We start from the raw sequence: 22495 nt of genomic DNA on the forward strand, positions 1-22495 counted from the left end.
GTATCTTGTATATCGACGTTTAATAACCAATGCAATTTACTAGTAAAGTAGAATCAAGCATGGCATAATGATTATTAACATTTTAACATTCCACTTCCACCATCAACTTTTCAACATTCCACCCCGATCCGCCCCATAGAAAAAGCTGCATTTTGAAATGCTGTGTAATTTAAACTGCGGGTTTGATTCAGTCTGAAAACGTACCAAAAAGTTCTAAATAGTTGAAAACATGTGGGATCTGCACCTGAGCAATGATGCATGTTAATTAGCACGACTAATAATCATTTAAAAAGGAACTGGGAGTTTGCGTCCGTCGCCCTCATCCTCACTAACAAGGCCAGGAGCAGAGCCAGGCACAGGTCAATCAGCTCACACAGAGGTCACGGGCAAAGGGGCCCTTTATTGCCTGGAACTTGTTCTTACCATTGAGCTGGCTTTTTAGGACTTGCCTCTCTTGTTTTAGTTATTTGGCTGTCGCTGCTTTCCTGGTTACCTCGAGGTTGCCATAAAGGTTGGATAAAGTGCATTCACTGGTAAAATAAAGGTTGAGAACCAAGGCTTTAGGCTTTCAAGTCCATACACAAATTAACACATTAACGCCAAATAATTTATGAAGACTTTTAATGTCACTTTTCGCCAAGTGCTCAAAAATCAAGTCTTTGGTAAACATTCACAGATAAAGCTTAATCATCTCTAGATTGTTTCTATAAACCTTCAGACCCTTTATTATTGTTTCTATAAACCTTCAGACCCTTTATTTTGCTCTCTAACAATGATTCTTTTCCATGTTTATTTGGTTACACATACTATGAAGATCTGATTCTAATATTTGAAAAGTAAATACATTTGACACGAAATCCAGGTAGATTTCTAATGCACAATAAAAATATTATAAAACTCTATTCAAACAATAATAATACGAGCACAACAGAAAAAGGAAACATGGTTTAATGTAAAATAGCTCCCTTCAAACGCTAACTTCAGACACAGACATGAGTTTGTTTTTGATATATTCAACCCAGCCCAAAGATGCGCTGACATGTAATGAGATATTCGGGATAAGCTTGTGTATCGTTGAATATGATGAACATGGACGGCCTGGTGATGTCGTCAGTTACACTGTCGTATCTCAAAGGTATGTCTCCAGTCTCTTTCAAAGGTGCCGTCTTCATGGAGCCGTCCCCTTTGGTGTAGTCTCCGGTCAGGACTTTTGCCACAAAGATAAACTTGTTTCCATCTATGTTTGGAGGAGAATACTGATCTGATAAGGACAGAGAGGAGTTCACGGCAAAATACACTCCCTGGCCATAGACCGTAGCTGTGGAAAAAGTACATGACAAGATCAGTGTAATATTGAGAATGAGCCATAAATCATTTAAAACAGTTCTGTTTAACATGTCAAAAATATGAAGCAGAAGATAATGGATGCATGGATATAAAAAAATACAGTAACAAATGTGTATTTTATTGTTCCATTGGGGAAATTAAGCTTCTGTTTTTGATTCTCACACAGATGAAAAAAACTTAATGAAGTAGTAGTTTAACATAATAGCCATTATTTAATCCCTTATTAATTAAACCTGCCCATACTCCATACAACTTTTCTTTTTCTAAGTGTATCTACGCTCTCATTGGACACTTCAGCTTCATTCGATCATCCAGCTGAGGTGCAGCGTAACACAAACGCTCATATTATTGACATTATGTGTCAACAATTAGAAAACCCCATTCAAGGATATAATTGTCAGCTAAACAGCTTTAACACTCTTTATCATAAACGTACGTCTGCGAACACTAGAGCTTGTAGAAAAATATATACTTGATTACATATTTATTATAATTCATAACTAGTGTTTTTATTGGTAAAACTGAAATATAAATTATTTGACTATGAATATTTAGTGCTTATGTATATGCACACACGCACAGGCACACCTACACACACACACAGAAAAAGTACCATTCTTTCCACAGAAGCTCCTGTTGAATCCATGAACACAAATCTCTTTGACGCTGCTCTCGCTGGTGCCGTGGTAAAGACTGCGTTCCACTTGAGGATACACCGCAGACTGTTTCACACTTTCCTTTTTCAGCCGGTACTGACTGTAAAGTAGTTTGTTCATCAGTTTGTCCACCTGCCAAGACACACAATCATTATTACACATACTGTACAGGCAGTGTTTGATATTCATATTTACCACCTTAATGATTCGGATCCTGCTGTGGTGGTGCTGAATTGTCTCGTAGAATTTCTTCACCACCATTTGAAATTCATCTGATTCTTCATCGACTTTGACTGCCTCGGGCAGGTTTGACAGCAGAGAGTAATCCTCTTCTGTTAACAAAAGATTCATTATTTATAGATGCAAGACAGCCTCTTTGCTTCTTTGTGAAATTGGTGGAAAATCTCTCCAATATCCATTCCAGGACAGGCTTCCCCGGCTTTTCTACTTCACACATGGTGCAGCAAACGGATGAACCGAATGTGCTGCATTAAAGCATTTATGGAGAGTTTCTAGACCAGTTTCTAGAGTGACCTTCACACAACGACACCTGACTGATTTCCACATGAAGAAAGCGCAAAACACATCTACATGTGCATCTACAGGAATTTTCCATAACAATTGAAAATATTAAATTAGGGCCTGTCATTTTACAAGGATCACAATATGTGGATGTGTTACGCTTTCCAATTGGGTAAAAAATAGATTGCAATTTGGTAAATAAACTATTCAGCTCTGAATCAACTATTCAACTTAAATTGTTTGATTAGTCAGCTAGTCAAACGGTTAATTCTGTTGTACTTCCAGACTTTAAAACAAATTATTAACCAAATAAATGTGGTGACTGAAAACTCCTAGACGGATTTAATAATGCCACCGTCTCTGTTATAATTAATAGTAATATTCTTATTTTCAACTTTATCCAATTTGTGCTTTCTCTGGTCCTGTGGCACCCCTAATTTAAGATTCATTGCAATATGAGCAATGTCATAATATCGATATCCACATATAACAGCTTAGTATGAAACTAAATGTGACTTTTTCCATAAATCTTTCTATATACATGTCTATAAATGAATTCTAGAGACCTGGTACATCAGCTTCAGCTTGGTCTCCTGGGCTGATGGGCTGCCTGGAGAGCTTCAGCACTGCTCCCGATGAGATGTTGCGCGCTTCCATCTTCTCCAGCTTTATGATGTGCGGTTGGTTGTCCAGTAAAACGTCCAGTGACTTCAGCCTCAGTCTCCACGCGTTATCTAGGAGGACGGTCAGATCGGGAGGATATGGCGTCTTGCGTTTCGTAGGGGGATCGTACTGGACCCACTGCACAGTCCTTAAAATCTCTTTATCCGATACCCAGTCTGACATTTTCTCTAGAAGCAGGTTCACGTCTGGAATCGCTTCATCCACGTAGGTCTTAAACCCTGAAATGCTTATGATCGTGCCGACTATGTCAATTGTCACCGCGTGGTTTCTCCTTATCACATCTAAACACGTCCTGTGGAATTCGGATAAGTATTTTAGACATCTGTGCTCCAATTTCTGCTCATCTTGTCTTTGGGAAACCTTCTTGCCAAACGCTATGTCTACACGAATCAAGTCGGAGTTGTAACTTGCGAAGACGACTAACTTGAGAGTGTTGGCTGACAGGATGGTGTCTTTTAATGTTTGCTTGGCTGGCTCTTCCGCGTTTTGTACGTCTTGCATCGACCTCTTGGACAGTTCTAATGCTTGTTGCAATTGCGCATCTTCGTCCTCCACTGACCACTGGTTGGCTTCCATAGAGTATTGGATGGCGAGGGACAACTGAGCCTCTTCTTCCAGGCTGCATGAGAAACCCATCGCTCCTGGCGTTAGGGGATTTTGCGAACTATCCGTCTCGGGTATTGACGTTACTTGGAGGTCTGTGGGTTCCTCCGCCGAGTACAAGTCGACATCGTCCATGTCTTCGGATGTGTCCGGAATAGCGCTGAGCTCAGGCGGACTCTCCTCAAAGGCCGAAACAATCTTTTTAGCTTCATCGATCAAACCTGGACAAAAAGAACATGTGAGCAAAAGCAGAGAATTGCTCATTGTAAAAGTTTGGATAAGGTGTATTACTAGCGTTGGCTTCGTCGTGATCCGTTTGCATCGCATCCTGGCTCGAACTATCCGGAGTGGATTGGAGACTGAAGTTTTTGTCAGCCATTATCTTCATTGCACATTCAAGCATGTCCTGGAAGGAAGTAAAGCAATAATGTAAACAATTGGGGAAAGAGCAAATCAAAATGTAAGGCGGCAAAACAAATAAATACCATGTTCATTTGTTTTTATTTATTTAGTTTGACATACACTGTTTTGTATTTTTATAAACTGTATTGTGTTTTTTTCAAATGTGTTTTTAACATTGTAAAGCACTTTGAATTGCACTGTACGAATTGTGCGCTAGAAATAAATACATTTGATTGATTGCTAATGCTATATTCGTTGCCTTTATAATAGGTTAAAAGTATAATAATACTTAAAAATGAGAATCGAAACTAACTATTGTCACTTTAATGAATAGCATAAAAACATGAAGCAGACAAATTGCAAGTCGTGAGATAAAATGATTTGTTGTAAGTACATATATTTGGTGGTTATGAAAAAGTGCCATGTGTTTGTTGCTGGCTTTCCCAGGAGCAGGATTTTGAGATGAAACACTTAAATAACACCTTGTTTTGACATTTTCAATTTAATTCAACACCATAGCTCATAGAACATTTTTCAAAAAGACGCAATACCCATTAGAAAATAGCCCAAAACACAAAGCAATCATAAAACCACCAAGGGTAGAACATGCTGCCAGTCAGTATCTGTCAGAACACTTTTTTCCATCGCTCCAACGTGACATTTCTCTCAATGATAAAAAAAAAAACCAGCTGAAGGCACGGAGGAATTTAGTGAAGCGGAAGCAAAGAGCTGAATGTATGTTGATTATTTTTGTGCTGCTCCACTCGCTTCACTGTCGACGATTTCTGAGAATACACTTTCTGCTCTGCGTTAATAAAATAAAAGCGGTAGTACCTTGTTTACCGGCGGCTCCCAGGGAACCAACTCAGGAAAGATGCAGACTTGGAACTTGGTCTCCATATCGTTGAACATTTTCTTGCTCTCATCAGTGTCCCAATAGCGCGTGACCCCAGGGGCATTCACAGTGATGGCTCTGGTGCAGATGTCGTTCACCAGGCCCTGGAGAAGCTCCTCTGCGATTTGGCAAGCGGTGGGGTGGCCATGGATCTGGGGGCAATTGAAAAGAAGCGTTTGTCATTAATCTGATCCCCAACCATTAATTAACTCATAAGAAATATTTCCCAACCAACATACAACTGTTGGAGGAGTACAATATGTTTCTTTCAGATTTTTTCCAGAATTTGTGCCTTCCTTGAATATTTGAAATTGATAATTGGAAAGCCTCTATTATTTAAAATCACAATAAATGATAAAATGTGTAATAACTCCTGACACAAACGCACCGGGATACGTTCCACACAGACCACGCACCTTTAACCCGCACACATCCTGGGACTCCACGGGGAATATGGACACCTCGGTCATGTCCGCCAGCAGCTGATGCGAGTGGACCTGGATGTATTTAAGTCGACCCGGCTCCATCCGAATAAACGTCTCCCTTTCAATGGGCGTGGTGAGAAAGGTTAATATGGCCACCCTCTTTTCATTCTCCATCCCCGCCAGTGTCACCACATCCAGATTCCGCCCGCACTCGGACACTATGGCACATCCCAGAGCCTGGCAGAACTCCGTCCATTCCCTACAATACAGCATGCTCTCGTAGTTCGGATCCACTTGCATGCTAAAGCTACACATTTGTGATTTTAACAGGCTACTCGCTCGCTTTGCGGTATCTTCGTTCACCGACGTCACCACGACATTGCAATCAGACAGCGTGTACAACGTTAGCTCGCCCGATTGGTCGATCATTTGGGCTAACCTTTCTTTCACGTCTGTCTGTGCTAAAAACTGGGCTTTCTCTTGCTCTACGGTAAATGTGATTTCAGTTATTTTACAAAAAAACTCCATAAGCGTACATTTCACTTGGTCCATTTCTGTTCCTTGAGGACCTGCTATGGAAACGCCCTTGCTGTCAAATGTGATTTTGTAATTTGGGTGAGATTTTTCAATTTCTTGCTGAAGTGCGCTCTTCTGAAACAAAGAGAGTTTTGGTGAATCTGTGATGGGAATAATTTCTGTTGTAATTTGGACCTCCTCTGGTTGTGAGTCCTCCATGACTTCGACAAAGTCAGCAGGAGGTACTGGGGTTAAGGAGACAGGAGGCGGGCTGTTAGCATTAGCCAAACTAGGTGCGATGGTGGGAGTTATCTGCATTGGAGAATTGTCTGGTTCCACAGAGGTTTGGTAAGTAATAACGTGGATGCTGGGCGGAGGGTCGGGTTGAGGGCTCGGTAATAGTAGAGGTGGGGGAGGTACTGCTTCTTTAGGCTGGAGGAAATCAAAGTATGGTTTTAACACCAGTTCAGCACCTTCCAGTTTGTGTGGGTGGCCCAGGACAAGGCTAACCGCTGTGAAAAACACATATATTATTACAAAAGTGATATAATGTATAAATTCCCAATGTATACACGTACTTATAAACTAATGTGTGGAGAAGGACCAACATTCTATAAATTGACTAATAGTTTTACTGGGATTCCATGGTTTTGAGGGTGAATTGTGAGTTTATTTGTCTCTGTAGGTCTTTCTCTGGGTCTTAAAGTCGAGTGAGGGCAGTTTGCAAATGTTTGGTCTGAGAAACTTAAAAGTGCTGTACCCGATTAAAAAAACACACCAAAAAAACAGAACTAGTTCATTTTAAAACTGTTTGCAGCGGGCTAAATGTATTTCTTATTCAACTAGTGCATCTAATTATTCACCATGATGAGTTTATAAGTATTTTCACAACTTTCACAGGCCAGCAGTTTGTCATCACGGTAAAGCTAACAAACATTAGCATGCTAACAGCGCAATGTTTGCCAGAGAATAATTATCTTCTGTAATTAGATGCAGACACCCCAAGATCTGCTTTTACAACATCCAGAACAGCCTCTTTAATTGTTTGGAGAACTTTTATCAGCTCTTTGTCATGTCCTTTTTTAGTAGATTAATCAATGGACAAGGTTCGTCTTTAGTCAAGTTGGTGTGGAGCAGTCATACTATTAAGTTATGGCAAATGACAACTGTGCATTGGTAAACTTACACTCAAAGCGGACAAAAGTCACTTTGGCTAAGCCTTCTGACAGCTTGACCACCTCCCTGACCTGCTGACCTCCTCCTCGCTGGCTCTCAAAATACAAAGAGACCAAGTCAGCAGTGATGCCTGGGTGGATGTTCTCCACTAAAACAGAATCCGTCTCAAAAACTTCTTCCAGAGTGACCGCTGCTCCACTAAGGCGTCTTTTGGCGATTGGTTCACAGAGCCTTAGAAAATCTGTACGATCAAACGACATACTATCAGTGAGTATCCATATTACTAATATTAAAATGTAAAAATAACAAACCTTGTGCTAAAGGTTGGCTGAGTTGAATGAGGAGGAGCTGTTTGTCAGCTGAGCGGAGCAGAGTGTAGTCAGACACATTGAGGTTCATTAGGTTCTCCACATAGAGCTCAATCATGTCTATACTTGTCCTGGGGTTGAGTCCCTTCAATAAAAATCTGCACGGGTCTTTAGTGGCAGGTTTCCTCACTCTCAACTCCACATTATGGACAATATGGGGCTCTTTGGAAAGCACCCGAGCTGCAGCTATTATAAAAATACAACAAAGGAATTGAGATGAGATGATGGTACAATACACTTAACTACCAAATGTTAATGCATTATCAAACATATTTTATGGTATGTCAGAATCTGAATCAGAAAGGGTTTATTGCCATTGTCAATGAACATAATTCACAAACATAGGAACATGTCTTGGTGATTCAGTGCAACATAAAACAATGAATAAGTGAAAAGACACAATTTGAATCTGCTATGGGATGAAAAAAATTATAAAAATAAAAAATAGGCTTAATATGTACACACATTTACAGTTGAGTTTACATATGTGGTGCAGAACAGTGAACAGTGCAGTGAGTGATTAAATCATGGTTAAGTGACTGTGTTTAGGAAGTGCTCATGAGTCCAACGGCAGAGGAATGACTTACATTACAAGCCGTTACTCATTGTGGCTCAGGGTTATGAACTACAAAAGGCAACTAAACTAAGCTGGCTGGATGTAAATGTTTGGCCCGCTCTGGATTTACCTCCTGCATCCTCAAACACCAGCCTGGCAGTGTCTCCACTCTTGTCCACAGACACCAGATGACCTCCTCCGGACCTGCGCTTGTTCTCAAAGTACAGTGAGAGCAGCTCATCATCCACACCTTCAGGAAGCCCCAGCACCTCCACCACTCGACCCTCCTGGCTCTCAGTCATCCTGAAACAATCAACAACACATTATTCTTATTAGACTTTAATGGTGTATGCAAATTCCACAGAGCTGTTTTGCTTCACAACTAATAATAGAAAGAATAGATTTATATGTTTTTCTTTTTCTACAATGGAACACTCCTGGACGAATGAGGGATTACACAGACGTAAATCTTTTTTTTTTTTTTTTACCATGTATCATAATTGATTTGAAGGTACAGACAGTTTTGTGGTAGTTCAAAAGTAAAATTACTACACGTAATTAATCAGCAGTTTTTACAGTGGATACTTTTTACGTTTACGTGCATTTCAGACCAAGTATATGTACTTTTACTCCTATATTTTTAAATTGGACTGGACAAAAAAGAACAAAAGAGATGCTACAACTCAGTGGGACTTTTATGGTTAAATAAAAGGTCGATAAAAAAAGTTGGAAGTACTTCTTGAATTTGAAGTTCATTTGTTTGAGCACATTTGTCAGTACTCGTCAGATGTAGGACTATATTGTATTCCCCTAAATAAACTATCGCTTCTTTATACTACAACTTCAACGCTGAATGGCTTGCAAAAAAATAAGTCTGATAAGTTTACAGGAAATGAGTTAGGCATTTATTACATTTGAATTGCCCCTTCAGAGTGCAGGCTGTAGACTCTAGTGTAATGTAGTGTAAGTGTGATGTTAAAGAAGACATATATTGGGGATATTTTCAGGTATTAAGTATTAAACTATAACATAAATAGATCATTATTTTACATTTTGTTCATTGTATACAGTAATCTTGAACTAAAATGACTTAATAATAGCAACAGGTCCATTCACTTACTCTAGTTGTAAGTATCCATCCATCCATCCATTTTCTACCGCTTGTTCCCTTTCGGGGTCGCGGGTGACTGGAGCCTATCCCAGTGACTTTATCGTGGGTTCTCTCCGGGTTCTCCGGCTTCCTCCCACCGTCCAAAGACATGCATGTGTTAGGTAAAATTGGTGACTCTAAATTGGCCCTAGAGAGTGAATGTGAGAGTGAACTGTCTGTAATGTCTATGTCTCTGTGTTGGCCCTGCGACAAGTTGGCCACTGTCCAGGGTGTACCCCGCCTAAGGCCCGAAGTCACTATGTGTTGTTGTTGTTGTTGTTGTTGTTGTTTTATGGCGGTTGGCATCCAATTGTTGCATTACCGCCAGACTTTATTCCTCAGACTTTTCGTAGTCCTCAGACTGTCGTAGTCCGTAATGTGTTTACGCTATACCTTAAAAAAATAAGAGAGAAAGTGCCACTGTGTTTATGTGTCATTGTCTTCAAAGCCAAAGAGATCAAAGTGGAAAGGAATTGAATGCTGTTGTTGTGGTTGTTGTTTTATGGCGGTTGGCATCCGAGTGTTGCATTACCGCCAGACTTTATTCCTCAGACTTTTCGTAGTCCTCAGACTCTGTCGTAGTCTGTAAAAGTACTCCTGTCGTTGTTGTGTTGCTTTTAATGGCGGTTGGCAGCAACTGAGAAGGTGCACTTAATTTATTCTTCTTCATTTTTGGTGTTTTATGGCGGTTAGTATCCAAGTGTTACATTACCGCCACCTACTGTAGTTGTACAGACTTTATTCTTTGAACTTTACTCTTTAGAAGAAGAATTGTGCAGAGCTGAAAGCTCATGCCCCCTCAGCGGATTGTCCTTAACTTGTTATGACTAGAGCAAACTAGCATTTTCGGAGCATTCAAGCCAAGAGGAAAGAACAGGATGACTCAAACATGTACAAATCAACCAGAACACAAATCTGAGCCCATTAAAAATGATAGAGCAGAATTAGAACATGGTTAAAAGTCGATTTTACATTGTCCCCTTAACAACCTCCTGTACAGTAAGTTATTTTAACGTTTGGTTAGGTAGTTCTTTTCCTTTTCATTTTGTCACTATTAAATGCGTCGACACAAGCTAATATGTGGCTAATGTGATGTGTTGTACCGTGATGTTTATTAGTACAGAAAGTGAAACTTACTCTTCTCACAAGCCATGTTTCATGCAATGTCTGCTTATTTGCTCTCTAAGGTGGCACTTTATCAAAATGTGCAACGAAAATTAATATTTTTATGTGTATTATAGATATATATGTAGCTACGGCACATAACTCACCTGTTTTCCTTAAAACCATCTGCCTGGGTTGGTTCAACGAGTTTTTCAGAGGAACTTCCTTATTGTGCTGCTTGTGCTGCTCACGGAAGTGTACGTCTTAAAGAGACAGTACACCATTAAAGGCTGAACAGGCTACGAGTATTTCTATGTATCTTTATCTACCTTTCTGTATATTGCCAACACTTTTGAAATTCAAACCCATTATACTTTATGAATAAAAAATAAAACAAAAATATGTTATACAATGAAATGTAACCCATTCCAAAAGGGTGTCAAAATACTTATTTGATTATTTTTCTATTACTGTTTCAAGCTTTAAAGTTGAAAAAGATGGTATTTGTTTCAGTCCTATCATCAAAACTCAAAGGTTCTTTTTAAAATGTATGAAAAATATCATATTTCCTTAATTTTCTTTTTATTTATTTTCTTTTTTCATTTTTTTTTTTTTTTAAGCATCCGGTAAGAAATACAAAATTGACTTAAATGTGGCTTTAAACAGGCCTTATTTTTTAAAAGACACATGTGTTTTTTACTTGAAATACCAAGTAAAACATTTATCGTGATTTATGGTGCTACTGCTTATAACGACAGACCAAAATTCAGGTATCAGTTCTTTCTTCTTCTTCTTCTTCTTCTTTGGTGTTTTATGGCGGCTGGTCTCCAAGAGTTACATTACCGCCACCTACTGTAGTTGTACATCTTAGACTTTATTCTTAGACTTTGCAGGTCTCAGCAAGGCTTTCATCCTCACTCTCACGCTCTGTGTCATGGGTGTGAAATCTATCACCCGAGTGGCCCTCCTCTGTTTCTAATTTTTACTTGTATAGACCTATAGCATAGACCTATAGCATCTCAAAATTCTAGGCCTAAGGGGTGTGTGTAATCATGTGAGGTTAGCAATGCACCCAAGGTTAATGGGCCTTGGTGCTCAAATTCATTTTATGACTGATATAAAAGTCAAGACTTGAATTTTAAATGGAGCATAGCTTGTCCTGTCCGGCTTGTAAGTTATATGGATCATTAGGCTGCACACTAGAGAACAATATGTGACTATTGTTTTAAATTAGTTTAGTATCCAACTTGGTAACACTGAATATAAATAGGTTAATATAAGACAAATGTAGACCTGTTTTTTTTCTGAATTTTTCAACTCTTATCGTTCAAAACAAGTTTTCTATAGTATATAAAAGATAGCACCTCTAAACTCATTTGTCTAATGGACTCAACTCTATATTTAGTTTGCGTTCTACATAGATTATACTACAGTACAGTCTAAGCAGCTCTGCATGCACACAAACTGACTCCGCTCAATGTCGAGTATCATTTCACAAATCACGTAAAAGCAATAATATAATCCCTATTCTTAAGTAGAATAAAGAATATATTCAACATCCATACCACCTTCCTCCAGCTTAGAGCTCTCCTCCCAGCATGTTGTCAATCTTTAATCCGTTTTGATGAATGAGCTTGATTAGATTGTAATAACTGTTCTGTGGGGCAAACCTTATACCATAATGAAACTGATAGCAATTTGAAATTCCATACAACTCACTGCATGGTGTCTTTAATTACTTTTCCACGTCGTTATTATGCAGAGCTATGTCTGATTACATTTTTAATATAGCATGTACTTTGCATGATGGACGGAGCTGGAAATATAGAGTTTATGATGGCATAATCCATACATCTAGCCTATAGTAGCCGTGTTTTGTTTATAGTCGGCTATAAGTCAAGGTTTTTAGCGACTCAGCATCTCTCTAATGGCAGTTTTTGGGGAAACTTTCTCCGGCAGCATCTGCAAAAACAGCTGCAGCGTGAAGCGTCATGACAAATTAAAGAGAGAGGATACATGGGCACACTTAGTGTCAGGACCGGGCGCGTTTCATTTCATTGATGCATTGGGAAGGAAACCAGCATCTGCAGCACACTTTTGCTACTTCCTCAAGGCACAAAAAGAACAAACCAGCATCTTATGCAGGCACAGCATAAGATCAGTAATGCTAAATATGACGACAAGGAAATGTATGGGCGTTCAACAATACATAAAACATGAAGCTGCCAGACAAAAATACAGCATGGATTGTAAAATTAGCATACGTTTTATGCATCTCTGGCCCAGCTTTCGCCTACGAACCGGAAATTGGCAGTTCAAGCCCTGGCACTGCATGCTGTTGTTGCGTCCTTGGGCAAGATGCTTCTCCCATTTTGCTCATATGAAGTTGTGAATGTGATTGGCCATCATCAGAGAGGCTAGACGTACTATTGTTGTTACTGCTAAACCAAAACTGTGTTCCCACTACTTACTTTATAACTGGGACTGCAACTAGAACTAATGCAGCTGTAACTGCATGAATAACTTCAGTACTGTTGCTCCTGGTATAAGTAGGCATAAGTAGAATCAGAGTTTCTTCAAATTGTTGTAGTAGCCCTCAGTCACACAACCAGTCAGCACACAAAACACAAACAAGTCCTGTTATAAAGAGTTTATTTAGCTTTGAACAATAAAAATCCTTAATTAAAATAAATTTAAATGTTAAAATAATTCTTATCATGATCATATTTTGGTCCAGCAAAGGACCTTTCAGGTAATTAAAGCTGACACAAGAGTTTGGCCACTAGGTAGAACCATCTGCAACGTTGTTGGTTGTTGTGTATCATGCTTTTGCTCATTTACTTTAGCACTCTATAGGCGAAGTGAAGGCACAATGACTCTGAATGAATGTGTTTAAAGTGAATGTATCTGCTTCTGTTGGTTCCACATACTGGGTTTTTTTATCTTTTATTTTAAACAAAAACACAAAAAGTGCACCATGTCAGAAAACCACTTCCCCAAATGTGTCTATTTTGAGACATTTGTCGACAGCCATAAAACATGCAAGATTTTAAAAAATGAAATACATATAATAACAAATAAACAAACAAACACAAATCATTGTATCACAGTAAATCTTCATAGCAAAATGAGTGAAAGGCACTTCACAACCACTTTTAGAACTTGTACAGTCACAATGTGCAGTACATAAATTTAAGGCACCCTGTACAGACCGTGATCATCAGACGACACAAGAAGTTTAATCATCTATTCCTCATCATGGTGAGTGACATAATCGAATAGATTTATGTTCCCTGCGGTCCAGCAGTAAATGGGCCCTGTGATGCATCCTTGTACACACGTTATACAGATTTTATTTGTGATGTTGGCACAGTTTTAGTTCACTCTGACAGCCTAGGGGCCAGTTTTATGGGATGGTAGTTTAGAGTGTATTTTATATGCCTGCAACAGACACGTGGCATAGTTGACGAGGGAGGAGATAATACAAATCTACAAGAATGCAAGACAGGAAGAATTATTGATCAAATGTATCTGTACTTTACTTAAGTACACTTTACAGTGAATACGTTTTACTTTGCTGCAATAGAGAGCATGTATCTGTACTTTCTATTTCACTTCATTTTTCAACTGGGCTGAAAAGTAGAAAGCACTTTCCGTTTTGTTTGAGGGGTTATTTGTTCGGAATTTCATGGAGAAATTCTGCCTAAAAGTTTTGAGTTCAAGAACTGGCTTTGAGCAATAATAAAAAAATCAATTTGCTTCTGTTGACCAAAAACAGCTCAAATCTTTATCAAATTAGTTTACAACTAACCAAAATACATTTCAAGATTTCAAAAACAATGTTTGGAATATTACGCTAACTATTTTTGAGAATAGTACAAAAAAAAAAAAGTTTTAAAAGTAACATTGGATTACATTTTCAAAGAAAAAGGGGTTTTTCTTATCATCCTAGATGTTTTATCAATTCTGAGGTAACAGGTTCTGTGGTAATAGCAAACATGTTGGCATCTCCTCAGAGCAGTACATTTTGCTCCTTCATATGTTGCAGAATTGACTACGCTTTTTGGACGAGAGGCAAAACGTTGTTGTCAACTCAAAACCTTGTCCAGGAGGCTAATTCTGAAACCTTTAACGCTGGACGACTGACAGATTCGACAGACATTTTAGAAAAGTTTGAATCTCAGATGTCTCTTCCTCATCTTTCAATAGAAACAGAAAAAAACAGAAGGGCAATGCTGGGACAATATATCATTTTACAATACATGTGGTATTGTATAGGGAAACCATGTATCATAATGCTTTAATGACATCTTGTACATTAATAAAGTGCAAAATCTAATATTTGAAACATTTTAGTTCATGTGATGTTATGTTACTTTTTTGCTGATTAAGTTACAGACAAATCTGCGCTGATTGATTAAAATAAGGGAAGGAAGTTTGTGTTTCAAATACTTAAATCTATATCATATTTGTATTCATTTTGTGTGTGAAAGTGTGTCCCATTTACATAACATTTTGAGCACACCAAAATGTTTCCTCTGGTCAATATGTGCCTTGGCAAGTCTCCTTTGGCGTAGTCAAAATGCATTTCACTGCCGCAATCAACCGACAATCATGGGACAAGCGCGAGTAACTCAGAGAAGCCACTTTCTGAAATTCCAGTCAGAAATCACTTCTCTCAACAGGCAGTATCAGAATATAAAATAGACCAAGATTACAAAAGTGAAGCTGGCCTTGTTTATGTACTCTGTAGTGAGCAATAGTCAGGGGAAAGAAGACGTCTATCCTTATCAGGGGCTTATGTAGAATGCGTATAGCACTTATCTTGTTTATAGCCAAATGCGGTGCTCATTCTTGTTCAAGGATGAGAATGGAGATGGTTGAATCACATCGCTATAACGACAACAGAGAGGATAAGTGAGCTGGAAAATCAGCAGTTAATCACAGGATTATCACTCAGAGACATTTCCATCTTTCTGACCTCTCAATATGCATTTTACAAGACAAAATTAATAAATTGGTTAATTCCATGATTTGTTTATGTTGTTATTTTCAATATAACAGGTGTCATTGAATGAAATTGATAGTTTTTATACACAACTACATAATTTGCTTGCCATTTTAATTGTTTTATGGTCAACTTAGTGTCAGTTAGTTAACACTAAAAGTGATAGTTGTATTTCCACAGTCAGTACTGGGCCTGGGAATAGAACAATTCCAAAATATAATAATTATTTCCATCCATTTGCCATTTGTTTCCATTTTTCATGACAACAATCCTTTCAAAACCATCAGAAAAAGTTCTGAATTTGATAAAAAACAATTATCTCTGGTGCATAAAGCTGACAAATACATATTAATACCAAAAACGATTGATTTCATCTCCGATTCATAAAGGAGCAAATCAGAAGGTCTTGAGGGAACACGTCCTTTAAGCTGTGTCTGCAGGTGGAGGTGCGAGGCATCATTAAAGGTGCTGGGCTTTGCAGCACAGGGCTCAGCATCACCTGCCCTTAAACATCTTGAGTTTGTGCTTCTCTGCCAGTAACAGGGTCACATTGTACTCCTGGTCTCCATCGTGGACCCCTGTGTGTCGAAAAGCTCCAGACAAGAGGTTGTCCTCCCAGTAGTGGTGCCAGTTCCCATTTTGGTCTGCGCCAAATCCAAATACGTTGACCTAAAGCGAGCCGGAAACACGCAGTTAACAGATTTCTATAAGTGCTCTGAAGTGGAAGGAAAACATATTTGGAAATAACAAAGTGTATGTAATTATTTGAGTAGCAAAACAAATGTAGGAAACATATCTCTATATTAAAGCCTTTTGTTTCTTTACACATAATTTTGATGCTGCCCCAACAACAAACACATTACGAAATTTAACACTGAAGTAATACATTTTACTGACATCACCTGATAGTTATAAAAACAGTACTGTCATTGGTTACACTAAAAACTACAGCCTTTTTTTGGTTGATTAAGGCTATTAAAAGTGTAGTTGTTATATTGGAATTGTAATGATTGCAGGTGGTATTGCTTTGCCTGGAATGTTCCACAGTATCCCTAAAAATATCCCTTGAAAAACACAGCTCTGACCAGTAACTTGGCTTGGTGGCATCCCTTGCTTGCAGATAAATAAGTTTAATGGCACACTGTGGAATATTCCAGGCGGAGCAGTTAACTTCTCCATGGAGACGAACAGATGGCGCTATCCACATCAGAAGAGTAACATAAAAAAACTGAATCATGCACAGCCAACCCCAGAACATTCTTTTTCATTTTGACGATCAGTCAATTGGCAAAATGTTCCCGTCAGAACAGATGTATAACCAAAATGTGTCGTTTCTCCAACTGTGTGACCCTTTTAAATTAGTCTATTGTCTATTGTCATGGGTTGTTACAAAGTCTTTGTGTTGGTTGGTCTGACCCCTAAAAATTCCACTTGATTTACGAGCTTTATCGTTTTAAATTCAGTAAAGAAGCCAAAATCAGAAGTTTAAACTAATGCCATATCTAAGTCAGCCTCACCTGATCACATATGTGGACTGCAAACAGTAAGCTGAGGAATCCAGTGGAGGGGTATCGTCCGTGACCCTCAAGCCAAGACTCATAGACGTACTTAAAAAACGTGGGATTGTAGATCAGCACCTGCAGAGAACACAATATACATCATTCAATCACACGGAAAACTTCCTGCAAACAGCTTTTATGTAAGAAGAGGCCTATGGTTGGCACAAGTGTAACATCTAATAATAAGCTTGACGATGTTCCATAGTGGCTTGTTTTTTTTGGCAGGGAAAAGTCCCCCGGAGATCGACTAAACTTTTCACGTTTTTACAAGTCTGATAAGTCGCCTCAAGAAGGAAAATGCAGCCATTCAAGCATTTTCACTAAAAAGAACTCAGCTGCAGTGAAGTAAACACTTTCTTATTTCTATTATTTTTTGAACGGCAACATGTGGATGAATAAAAAAGTAATTCGAATTACTGCTATTTAAACAGACTGTACCTGTTTTTTGTTGTTGTGTTTTTTAAGACAGTACAAATCAGGAACAGTACCTCTAACAGGAGTCAAAAGCTTTGTAAAACTAGATATCAGGGATAAAGGGCAACAAACAAACATTGTCAACACATGAATGGCAGACCAGACAGCTTCTATGACGGCTTGACAGATGATATGGAATTTCATAAAGTGAGTGGTCAAACTTTCAATCATTGTCTTGTAAGTTCTATTTCAGTTTATGGAGCAAATAGCCAACACCTGGAAAGAATCAGTCTCAGTGTGAAATTGCATTAGAGTGAATGCCGGCCTTCTGGTGGTCCCAAGAGTCTCTAAAAGTACAGTAGGAGGTAGAGCGTTTAGCTACCAAGCTCCTGTGTTATGGAATCAGCTCCCGACCCATGTTAAATACGCTGACACAGTCTCTTCAATTAAGTCCAGGCTTAAAACGTTCCTCTTCGAAATCGCTTATGGTCAGACTAGTTAGGAACAGAAACATAAACCCACAGCTTTAGCTATGCTGCCCTAGGAGTAACTATGCTGGGGGAAGTATGGCAGCTTGAGCACTATCCTCTTCTTCTTCTGACTACTTATGCTATCAAACAATATTTATTTTTTGATTCCACTTGCAAACTGTTCACCGCCTTCTTTTCTTTCTCTCACTCCTGAGGACCTGTGGACCCAGATGCCCCTCCCCTGGTGAAGTGGTCCCTGCCCTGTGTGGACGGTCCCTCATCTGCCTGAAGAGTGGGTCCAGCTCGACTCAGTCGGTCCCTCTTCTGCCTGAAGAGTGGGTCCAGCTCGACTCAGACGGTCCCTCATCTGCCTGAAGAGTGGGTCCAGTTCGCCTCAGTCGGTCCCTCATCTGCCTGAAGAGTGGGTCCAGTTCGCCTCAGTCGGTCCCTCATCTGCCTGAAGAGTGGGTCCAGTTCGCCTCAGTCGGTCCCTCATCTGCCTGAAGAGTGGGTTCAGTTCGCCTCAGTCGGTCCCTCATCTGCCTGAAGAGTGGGTCCAGCTCCAGTCTCCTTGTGTCCGTCTGTCCGTCTGTGAGAGTCGGATCTCTCCTTCACTGGAACTCCTCCAGGTTTCTACGCTTTTTTCCCAAAGAGGTTTTTTTGTAGTTTTTCCTGGCCGAGAAGGAGAGTCTAAGGACAGAGGACCCTGGGACATCGTCCCTCGCCACCACAGACATTGTCTGACTCCATCGCCACCACAGACATTGTTGATTCATTTCTCCCTGTGGCCCTCAGAGGCAACTGTTGTTGTGATTTTGGGCCTTACAAAAATAAATTGATTTGATTTGATTTGATTTGAGTCCTTTTGTCTACCAGCCCCTCAAAATGTGTTAACCTGTACGTCATCTATTTCCTTTTATTTACTTGTTGCTTGTTATTATTTCTTTTAATATAATACACCATACAAACAAAAAGAACAAGACACAGAGAGCAAAAAACAAAAACGAACATACTGTGTGTCCACTTTTGTATCTGCCCCATTAATCTTTCCATTTCATAATGTCCAATGTTATTTGTGCTGAGTCCTTGACTGTCAGCTCCATCTCCTTGTTATTGCTATTTTGCTACAACAAAAAGTATATAATTCCATAGTTATCCATCTGTCGTTTCCATTGTTCGAGTTTTACATCCGAGACACATTATTTTTTAAAGTCAAATGGAATGTCAGTGTTGAAGACAGTGCAGTGCCTCATTAATCTCAATCCAGTATTTATGAAGAATAAGGCAGTCCCAAAACACATGGTGGCAATTGACAGCCACTAGTACTAATTTCTTTATATCAGGAACAGTGCATATCAACTAACATTACATGCAAATATGCCAGAATTGGCCTGTAGTCTCTGGACATAATGTTAAAAGTCACCGTATACAAAGTAAAATTGCAGTTAAAATTCATCACTCTAAAATCATACATTACACCTGAAGACAACAAAAACACTCAAGACAAAAGACAAAAATCCAGCAGGGGGCAGCAAGAGGTTAATGCTGACAGCTTTGATTGTCTATGAGCCATTTGTTTCAACTGTACTTTAAATGAAGTGTATGTGTTGAGGTTTCTGATGGTGATGGGATGTTTTCAACTGTTAACATTCATTTTGCAACCAGTCAGTGATGTGAGTTTTTCAGCTACTTGACTGATGTTGTGTCCATGGATATAGAGCACAGTGTCATCTACACACATCTGGACTGATGCATCTGGGCAAACAGCCGGAAGGTCATTGATATACAGAGAAAATAACAATGGATCCAGAACAGGACCTTGTGGTACACCGGTGGAAAGACTGAGGGCGGATGATTGGTGTGTTCAGATCCTAACGTGTTGGGCGCAGTCAGCTAAATATACTTTACAGTATTTACTAAGAAGTTAAAGGATTGTAATGTTGTCAGCAAGATGTAATGATTAACTTTGCTTTAAGCCTTCCTCAGATCCAGTGACTGACTTTATTATTTACTGGAGAGGACAGCTGTAGCGTGAAATCAGGGGAAAGAGAGGGAAGAGACCATCGGCAAACATTCCTTGCCGGGGCGATAACTCGTGACGCTGAGGAGATAACTAACAACCACCAATGCAACGCATCTAACCACTACACCACAAGCGAGCACCAATTACTTCGAAAAGTTCGTCAAGCACCAGAGAGTGTCTTTGCTTCTTCTGATTGGTCAACTTTGTTCCATTTCTAAGCAAATCCATATTCAAAAAGATTTACGATGGCAGAAACAAATTCTTAAGCTCTAGTTCAGCCCACAGCAGTAAATAAACACATTCATTCTCCAGCAATTATTTTTAATCAAATGCATATGAAATATCTTGCAAAAATCTGTTTTTTGTTAGATTGTAATACAACTCACCTTATCTTTGTTGGCCTTTATCCTGGGAACCACTGGTAAATAAGTACTGAAATACAAAATATATATATAGTTTTAGTACTTTGTGATGGGCAATGTGGCTCAATATTTCTGGGCATGTAAAAAAGAGTAAACATACAGTTAAACTTTATTGGACTGCGCTCAAGTGCATTGCATAAAAAGAGTGCTAAAGTTCCAGGAACAGATGGTGAGTCTGTTGATGTGGAAACAAACTGCATTCTCATAGCATGCAATAATAAACTTCAATAGATTTTGGAAGGTGCTGTTTTGTCAGGTGTTGTTATCTCCATTGTGCCACGTATCCCTCTTTCTTGCCACTTCCAATACTTTTAAAAGCGCTGAATCTGAATCATTCAGTTTTACACGGCTGATATGTTCGGAGATGTTCAACATAATCCTACAAAATGTGAATACAAACTTCATAGAGTTGACTGAAGTACTGCTGCTGCCTTCTGCTGCTGAGATAAGGCATGTCCTAAATGTTCTTTTTATTTAATTATGAACATTTGAAAAAGACTTGAGAATTACATTATAATACTGTCATTATAGCATCATACTACATTCCCTTAAATCAACTTTACTTTGAATGAAATTACATAGATGTCTGACTGTGCCCTAGCGTTGCTTCAATGTGATTCACTAATCATTTTGAAACATATATAATCTAGCATAATTTAATATGGACAATGGCTTTATATCAGAAAAGCTAATGAAACAGCACACTGAGACAAGTTGTGAGTTACTACAGTGCTTTAAAATGGCCGTGCTAATTCTCAAGATTAGCGTCGCAATGGAACAAAAAGTAATATTTCCAATTAAAGTATCTCATTAAGAGTGCAATGAATGTGGCTTGTTAGAATTTGCAGATAACACATGGCGACATAAGGGTATTGAAACAGCCCGAGCTGCTTCACTTTCCAATTTCCTCGCAACTTCTGAACCAAACAAAACTTATATTAATTATGTGATAATTGCTCCAAACACAGTCCTTCTATCATTTAGCCACGTCCAGTTTCGTTTAACAAGACTGGCAATTGTAAAAGGAGCAATCCAAACTAGCCTAATGCGGATATTACTGCCAGTGGAGTGGAAGTAAATGATGCAGAATGATTGCTTTGGCGCAGTAGGGTGACAGTTGCATGTTTGTTTATTTGTTTATTTGTTTATTTGTTTGCTTGTCCCTCTGTCTAAAACACTGGCAGGTTTGGACCATGGCTTGGACCATGTTTTGTTTTTCTGGGTGACCACTAATCAAGCTAATCAAGCCGCTGAAGGTGATATTTATAGGCAGATTAAAATTGAACGATAGCCCGAGCGCTGCGTCGCAAATTGTAGCTCGGCGTTTAGGAGTGTAATCGTTTCTAGGGTTAGCATTAGCATAACGGGCTTGAATATTTATCAGACACAATGGCAGGCTGGTGGGCTGTTGGCTAGCTTAGAATAATGTAATGTTTGTACGCTCAAGAACTGGGCTCAAATAACAAGGGAATTTGATAAAATAGCAAAAAATAACAACAACATAATGTCTCAGTGAATATGAGAATGAACCTTTGGTAAAGTCTTCAGGCATAGATATAAAGCATTTATAAATATGTATTAATTGGCAAACTATTACTATTACTATTAATCATTGGCAAACAAGTCGTTTAATAATCATATACTAGGGTTAGGATAAGGGTTAAGGTTAGTTAATGTTACTAATTAGTTTATTTTTCTTAACTGATTATTTATTACTAAACATGTATAAATGCTTTGTAGATATGCATTATAGTTGATCAATTCAGTTCATTTTTTGTGTTTACATTTTTACTTCTCACAGTGTGCTTTTTTGTCATCTGGGCAACACGTCATAGTAAAAAGTTTTACAAGCTTGTTTAAGCTTAAAATATTTTTTGAAAATTCAAAAAAAAATATTTGATCCAATTTCTGTCCTTCTCCTTGATGCAGTTGGTAATAATGTTGATTGGCTTTTTTCAGTCAATACTATAGTTAACATAGCTGGTAGAAGCTTTATTAGACAATGTCTCATGTAAGTTATCAAAAAAATTAATGAACACAGGAAAAGGCTCTAAACTCGTTTCTCAAACAGTGGTGCGTATACTTCTGCTGAATAAGAGGACATCTCTTCATTTCTTATTTCTACTTCATTTAGAGCACATTGTATTACATTTTTTTCTCTTCCTTGGGTCTTTTTTAGCTATAATTTAGACCTG

General features: G+C 38.7%; 2 protein-coding genes across 3 annotated transcripts in view; both read right to left on the reverse strand.

Moving 5' to 3' along the window:
• Positions 1-604: 604 nt before the first annotated feature.
• parp10 (poly(ADP-ribose) polymerase family member 10) lies at positions 605-10646 on the reverse strand. 2 transcript variants are annotated; one of them, XM_072447731.1, is made up of 11 exons: positions 10572-10646; positions 8281-8453; positions 7538-7780; positions 7237-7467; positions 5526-6562; positions 5049-5261; positions 4104-4218; positions 3092-4033; positions 2202-2332; positions 1961-2135; positions 605-1318 (listed from the first exon to the last, which is right to left on the reverse strand). In XM_072447731.1, the coding sequence occupies exons 2-11, from the start codon at positions 8450-8452 to the stop codon at positions 1014-1016; spliced, it is 3564 nt and encodes a 1187-aa protein (XP_072303832.1). In that variant the 5' UTR covers position 8453; positions 10572-10646; the 3' UTR covers positions 605-1013. The 2 variants fall into 2 exon arrangements, with proteins under 2 accessions (XP_072303832.1, XP_072303831.1); XM_072447730.1 differs by having other exon boundaries at positions 2202-2335.
• A 2702-nt stretch (positions 10647-13348) lies between these two features.
• The window catches only part of LOC140361857 (CMP-N-acetylneuraminate-beta-galactosamide-alpha-2,3-sialyltransferase 1-like), a 29295-nt gene continuing 20148 nt past the window's right edge, over positions 13349-22495 (reverse strand). Inside the window, exons 4-6 of the mRNA XM_072447739.1 lie at positions 20265-20310; positions 16930-17049; positions 13349-16081 (exon numbers count right to left, since the gene is read on the reverse strand). Coding sequence (XP_072303840.1) covers positions 15908-16081; positions 16930-17049; positions 20265-20310 — 340 coding nt within the window. The 3' untranslated portion in view covers positions 13349-15907. The remainder of the gene's footprint in view (positions 16082-16929; positions 17050-20264; positions 20311-22495) is intronic.

Source organism: Eucyclogobius newberryi, unplaced genomic scaffold, assembly GCF_026437365.1.
Source record: "Eucyclogobius newberryi isolate DKJ021-1_F unplaced genomic scaffold, fEucNew1.0.hap1 SCAF_16, whole genome shotgun sequence".
In the NCBI taxonomy this organism is placed as follows: domain Eukaryota; kingdom Metazoa; phylum Chordata; class Actinopteri; order Gobiiformes; family Gobiidae; genus Eucyclogobius; species Eucyclogobius newberryi.